We start from the raw sequence: 6,967 nt of genomic DNA on the forward strand, positions 1-6,967 counted from the left end.
ACCTGTTGCAAATCAGCGTCTCCAGACTAAACAAAAGAAGCCAGAGCTGCGAGCCTTTCTTTGTCCCGAAGTTTCTCCTCCTCAAGTGTTGAAGTAAACCGTCCACAGTCAGCACAGCGCCACACAGTGGCCACAAAAAGTGTGAAAAGTGCAGAGCCACGCTGCTTTAGTCACTTTGTCCAACTTGTACGGGGGTTTCTATTGTGTGTGTGTGTGTGTGTGTGCGTGCGCGCTGCACCACGAGGTCCACGAATGTAACAAGGCGAGTTCCCACAACGAGGTCAGGATGAACGTTAGCCCAGTTCTGGAGACAGACGGCGGCTAAAGCAGATTAAGGTGATTCTCTGACGTCATCGCAGCCAAACGTGAGCATTTTTTAACAGAAAACTCGTGTTTGATCCACGACAACAACAAACAGCCGTGAAACCTACAGTCAAGTCGACATCCTTCGAGAAAACCAGCACCAAACTTCGACGTACGAACGTCTTCTGTTTTCCTTTCTAACGCACAAAGAAAACGTCTTCAGGTTCAAACTTCCACGGCGATCACGCCGTGACACAATAGACGACACATGGCCACGAAGGCGCGTCAGGAGAGTCGATGTGTCAACTGTTAAATCAGGAAAAGAAAAACAACTTGTGTGAGAAGGGAATTAAAAATAAACCCCGAGCTGATCGACTTTTCTGACGACGCGCCAGCACATGGTACAAAAAGCCCCCTGTCACGTCTGGAAGGAAACAATAGGCTGCACGTTCAGCCTGGGATGGAAACGGCTTCTCTTCACGTTTCCACTCCAAAAAGCACCCATTTCTCCCCCACTCACCCTTTTTAGTCTTCATCTCTCGTCGTAAATGTGTCCCTTTGTCACGCGCTGAAGAAACCCGTCCTCCGTGTCCCTGCGGTTGTTGTCTTCCCTCCAGATATCCAACAGTGCGAGTCCGAGTCTGGCGTTTTTGTAAAAAAGAAAAAGAAAAGAAAGAAATCCTCCTTGGTGAAAAATCCTCTTTTCTTCTGCTTGTTGTTTCTGTCCCTGCCGCTCGTCCTTGTTTGGTTTGGAGTCTGTGATGAAGGAGGAGGAGGAGGAGGAGGAGGAGGTGAAAGGGAGTTTTTTTGTTCCTTTACCTGAGATCTCCGCGTCCTTTCCACTCAGAGCCCGTTCCTCATTGACTGTGTGTTTGATCGTGGAGCTGGGTGACAGCTATCTTTGACAGCTGCGTGACTCAACGCACAGAGATCCTCCCACCGAGCCGTGGAAGGCAGGAGGGAAAAAACCTCTGACATCAGCACGGCTGCTCTGCCTGTTCCACTGACACGCATCACCGTCTGCGCTCTGCCGCAGACCCTGCGCGTCCACGAGCCGACGACGGAACACCGCGATCTGTCGATCTCACCGGCCATATTGTCACTTTGTTTATTTATTCATTATGGCGTGGAGGCTGTGGCCGGAAGTCGGAATGACAACAACAACAACATGCGGCTGAAGCACTGCGGACCTCGTGGTGACAACACAGCCGTCTACACGATTCAGACGTCGGTAGTTTTTTTTTTAAAGGAACGAATTAACCGATTATTTCACTTCCGTGTGTGACGTTGTTTTGAATTCCACTTGTGTTCAGTCGATCCTCTCTGAAAAACAATCCTGTTACATACCCCCCCCCCCCCCCCCCCCACCATCACTGCAGCTCATTGTGTCACAGACGATTTTTCTCCCGTCTCCTCGTCTAATTATTTTTAGCCTCACTGTCGTCATTCACTCCACATTTCCTCTAATTAAAGTCAGACTCTGGTAATGTGTGAAACACTGAACGCGGTTCGGTGTGTGTGTGTGTGTGTGTGTGGCGGCAGCTGGAGGTTAGTGTAGCAGCGGCCCAGGTTGACCGATCGATGCGCTCATCTGTATGCGGATCACGGAGCTGCGACAGCTGCTCTCTCCAACGTCCTCTTTCATTCTTTCTGTTTCTCAATGCGTTTGTTTCAAGCCGTGCGTTTAATTCTCCTACGGCGGATAATTGTCGCCATCGTGCGTTCGCGTGTGGTAATGATTCTGAAATGCAACATGGTCGTTTGGATCGTTATATGCGCCTGACGCCCTCTGGTGGAAGCTAATGCAGTGTCACTGTTTTGTCTCGAGCGGACTGAAGATTAGGGACCAAAAAGAAATAGTAATTATGTAAATATAATTTTAAATTTATCTTAATTATGTATGCAAAATAAAAAATGTTAATTTAAAAAAGTATTCAAGTAATGGATAATCTTCAGTGTAGGAAGTAATTAGTCCAGTATTTAGTCCAACACCTGTGAAGGACACTGTCATTCACTTCACCTGCTGGTGGTCTCTGTGTCCTGTGTGACGTGATGTCCTTTTCATAAAAAAGTTAAAAGTCCACAGTGTGAGCAGTGAGTGTTGACACTGGACAAACTCAAACCGTCAGACAATGTGGTATAAATAGACGTGACTAAGACACGGAGCCGCTGCCAGGCAGCTGTTTACACAGACACCGTTCTTCTCAGACGTCCGCAGCATATGTCCACATTACAGATCAGTGGCCGTAGTGCTTGTTTTAACAGCTATAAGCTAGCTAACATTTGGCCAAACGTATAACACAGGGTTAGATTAGAGGTTAAACATGAGTCAAATAGCTAACTAAAGTTCAACAAATACTGATTGATGGGTAAGATGTTGACTAAACAATTAGCCTCAAATTACGTTTAAACCATATTTTTAATTTTTTTTATTTATAACTATAAAGTAAGTTAAAGTAAGTAAATAAATAATAGCTGATTGTTGTTTGAATGAATTGACCTGTAAACATAGTCCAAAAACAAACCCTTATATATATATAAAAAAAACAAACTTTCATTTCATTCACCGATGGTTCGTTCGATGTTCGAAGATGTAACGACATACTTTTCATTTTATTAAACGCTTGTTCCTTCGTGCTCTTATTTTGAAACCACCGCACGGGAAGTGTCCCTGTTTGTGTCCACCGTGGACTTGACGGTGTTTTGGAAGGCGAGGTCCTCTTACATTTGGAAGTCTAAATTTAGGGACGCGCCCCAAGTGTAAATGACGGCAGCGGACTAAAGTGAAGCGTGTCTCCGTCTGCGTGTCACCGGTGACGGGACATGGGGTCGTGCTGTCCAACTGTTGTCGATGACACGCCGTTTATTTTGGGTTGTTGTTGTCATCCTGCCGTAGCAGCTGCGGCTGCGTGACTTCACGGTATAAAGGGACTCCTTCAAAATGCAGCTGTACAACAGCGCGCTGACACACTACCCGAGGTCGTCGCACAAACTTAATATAACTTTATCCGCCGCTTCCGAGCGACTAAACGGGACAAACGCCGCCGCCTCGGAGGCCGACCAGCCGGGATTAACTCATCCAGAGGCAGACGCGACTGCAGCGGCCAGCGAGGATTCGGTGAGAGGGACGCCTTCTTCCGCAAACATGCCTGCCTTTTCCTGCTACGAAGCCTCGTCCATGAGGCCCATTTACTTCACGTCCACTGCTGAGATTCTAATCAGGAGACCGGATGGATCCGAAACATCTGTGCCCGTTCACATCATGAGGGAGTCCCAGACCAAATCCGCGCCCCCGGACCCACGTCACGGAGAAAGCATCCTGTGTAATGACTGTGACAGTGACGTGATTGTGGAGCTGATAGACCATCTGAGGAATGGAAGGGAAGAATTCTTTCCTGACGGTCGGGAACCGTCTGTCAATCATGTTTACACCAGGAGTAACATCTGTGGACCCAGGGTAGAAGAAGACAACCAAAGGATTGTGGGTAATCTCGGTCAGGCGGATGACTTGTGTTTACTGACCGACGTCAGAGGCAGTGAATGGACCTCTCTTCATGAAGCAGAACCCGTTCTGTCCACAGCGGCTCAGTCTGTGCTTCCAGTGCAGGAGAACGTCCAGGTGGCTGCGGCTCCGTCTCCTCCAGACGGACCACAGGACTTTGAGCTCAGTGTTCTGCAGGATTCAGGTCCGCAGAGATGCAGAGAGAGAGGGGAGGTCAACGACAAAGTGAGCCGGTACCTGGCCGAGGTGGAGAGGCAGAACAAGTACCTGCAGGAGAGGAACAAGTACAGGTACCACATCATTCCAGATGGGAACTGTCTGTACAGAGCCGTGTGCAAGGCCACGTTCGGGGACCAGGCGAGACACGGCGAGCTGCGGGAGCAGACCATGCACCACATCGCCGACCACCTGGACCAGTTCAACCCCATCATCGAAGGGGACGTCGGGGAGTTCCTGATCAACGCCGCTCAGGAGGGAGCCTGGGCCGGATACCCAGAGCTGCTCGCCATGAGTCAGATGCTGAACGTCAACATCTACCTGACCACAGGGGGCAGCCTTGAGAGTCCCACCGTCTCCACCATGGTGCACTACCTGGGCGAGGAGGACGGGTCCAAACCCGCCGTGTGGCTGAGTTGGCTCAGCAACGGTCACTACGACGTCCTCTTGGACGTGTTTCTGCCCAACCCCGAGTACGAGGACTGGTGCAGACAATCGCAGATGCAGCGGAAGCGAGACGAGGAACTGGCCAAGTCCATGGCAGCCTCGCTGTCTAAAATGTACATTGAACAGAACGGGACAGTGTGAGAGGAACGTTTGTAGGACTGAGGAAGTGCAGTGCACGGACCCTGGTGTGACCTGTGCCAACACTGAGACAGAGTCAGAACAATTAGCTTTTGTTTTTAAAAAGTGTGCAAACCTGTCTGTCCTGATGGAGCGTCAGTTCTGTCAACATCGCAGCAGAGACAACTGTTTCCTGTTTCCTGTTCACACAAGTGCCCCAGATATTCAACTGAAGATATTTATTTACTGCTCACCTGCAGACTTTATTTTTCTATGCTCCTGGTGTCAGCTTCTTCATACTCAGAGACGCAGTTTGCATCTTGATGATTCAGTCTGATGTCACTTTACTCTCTTTATGCACAAATGTCCAATCAGACTAGTCTGGAAAGTATCTGTATGTATAATTAAAGCTTTATTTTTTCTATTGTTGCCTTTCTTTGAAGGAATTTTGACACAGATATGCAAATAAAGTTGACAAAAAAAACCCTTGGTTGGTTCTTTACACCCTGCAGCCACATCCACTGTTACAGACGTTCACCATCACAACTAGAACTCTGTAACTCCGAAACAGGATTCTGTGTCTCAGCAGGTGGACCATGAGGGTGAGGTGGGCCCCAGGTTGAACCACCACCACTGCTGCTGGCCTTAAGGAAAGAGAGAAGTTAGGGTTTTACTGCATGTCCACTACAGTGACCCTGGAGGACACGCTGTCTCATCAGACTGCAGAAGTGACTCTGGCCTCGGGACATGGACGACAGTGGAGACACCTGAGGACAGTGGTAAGAAAGTACACTGCTCCAATGTAAATGTTAGCTTTTCTTTTTTTTTTAAACTTATCTTTATTAGTCATTGTGACACAGCACACCATGTACCACGAAATTTACCCAAAAACCCAAATCACCAAAGTGAACAGTGGGCAGCCATGGTCGGCGCCCGGGGAGCAGTGCTTGAGGATGTTCAGTGCATCTCAGTGGCAACCTGGCAGTTGGTGGATTCGAACCTGGGGCCTTCCGGACCGAAGTCCGCCTCCTTCACCACTAGGCCACCACTGTCCTTCATGGTGCAGTCGCCCGTCCTCTTGTTTTATGGCACTGTGTTCTAGATGGTAAAGTTGCCATGTTGTTCCATTAGGGGGCATTATAACCCCCCGTATACATCTGGACCTATGGCGCTCATACACAGTACTGTGTCTGCTAAATTAAATTTAAAAAATAATAATTTACCACCCAGATTATAAAATCCATCTCTGAATCTTGTGTTAAATTAAGTTTTGTTTGTTAGTATTTTAATCACGTCTCTATGTTGGCCTAGACTTTAAAAATAGACTTTTTATCTCAATGACACTTTACTGTTGGTAAAGCAACAACAACAGTAATAATAATAATAATTTTCTTTTTAAATGAAATAAAATATTCTCGCTTTTCTGGTTAACCTTTTTTTGTTTTGCCTACTTTCCTGTGTCTCGCCAACATTTATCTTTTCTATCTTTTCTAACTTCGTTGCCTTTTAGTTAATTTCCATTCCCCTTTACTGTTTAGTTCACTTTAAGCTACAGTACCGGAGGCGAACTATCGTTTAGGAGCCTCTCGGTATTTCTAATTAGTTCTTTATAACTTTAATTAGCTACTTTGTTGGTTAGCTTCTATGCTAACTTAGCTTCTTCCGGCCTTAGCCGCCGGTGTTGATGACGAGCCGTGATGTCGTTGGTGAGTCTGTGCTGTCCTTTAAAATTAAAAATATGCTTTTGTTAACTTACACAGATAAACATTTATTAACGGCCTTTTGTTTGTTTTGTGCTAAAGAAGACTTTTATGAGTCGTCTTTTAAAAAAAAGTTGTTTATACTTTAGACAAATACAACAAAATGTGAAAATCAAACTTCTGGTATAGTTAATACCGTGATAGTTTTCAACCCTGTTGCGCCTTACATTTATTAAAATGTAACATAATTATGTCTTATGTTAATGTCTATTATTATGGAGGTGTTTAATTATTGTTTGGAAAATGACTGTTGCTGTGCGGCCTTTTAACAACTTTCTCCTTTTAACAAAAGAAGGAGACGTGTATGGAAACATTTAAACGTTAAATATCTCTAACTTTTGCCTGGTCAAAAAGAAACATTTCAGATATCCACAGCGACATTCTTCCCAGGGAAAATGACGTCACGTTTGCCATTCATTTGTATGGGTTTCATAATTACAGATATTCACAATTCAGTTGTGAATATCTACAACTAAATTATAGATATCTGTAATTCCGTTTGATTCTGACTAGTCATAACTCATTCATCTACACGCGTAGATTACGGACATCTTAAATTACGTTTTGACTAGTCAAAATGACGTAGATATCTCTAACTGTAACTATAACTAGTCAAAATGAC

The 6,967-nt window shown here is 45.9% G+C and overlaps 2 protein-coding genes across 3 annotated transcripts in view; one reads left to right on the forward strand and one right to left on the reverse strand.

Annotated features, from left to right (window-relative positions):
• Positions 1–1,114, reverse strand: part of tgif1 (TGFB-induced factor homeobox 1) — a 4,624-nt gene extending 3,510 nt beyond the window's left edge. Inside the window, exon 1 of one of the 2 annotated variants that reach the window (XM_008308362.3) lies at positions 824–1,114. In XM_008308362.3, coding sequence (XP_008306584.1) covers positions 824–839 — 16 coding nt within the window. In that variant the 5' untranslated portion in view covers positions 840–1,114. The other variant, XM_008308360.3, reaches the window with a different exon arrangement.
• Positions 1,115–1,664: 550 nt separating this feature from the next.
• On the forward strand, positions 1,665–5,069 carry otud1 (OTU deubiquitinase 1). Its single transcript, XM_008308358.3, has one exon. The coding sequence runs from the start codon at positions 3,245–3,247 to the stop codon at positions 4,607–4,609; it is 1,365 nt and encodes a 454-aa protein (XP_008306580.1). The 5' UTR covers positions 1,665–3,244; the 3' UTR covers positions 4,610–5,069.
• The last annotated feature ends 1,898 nt before the right edge of the window (positions 5,070–6,967 follow it).

The sequence above is a fragment of the Cynoglossus semilaevis genome, chromosome 3, assembly GCF_000523025.1.
Source record: "Cynoglossus semilaevis isolate Cse_v1.0 chromosome 3, Cse_v1.0, whole genome shotgun sequence".
In the NCBI taxonomy this organism is placed as follows: domain Eukaryota; kingdom Metazoa; phylum Chordata; class Actinopteri; order Pleuronectiformes; family Cynoglossidae; genus Cynoglossus; species Cynoglossus semilaevis.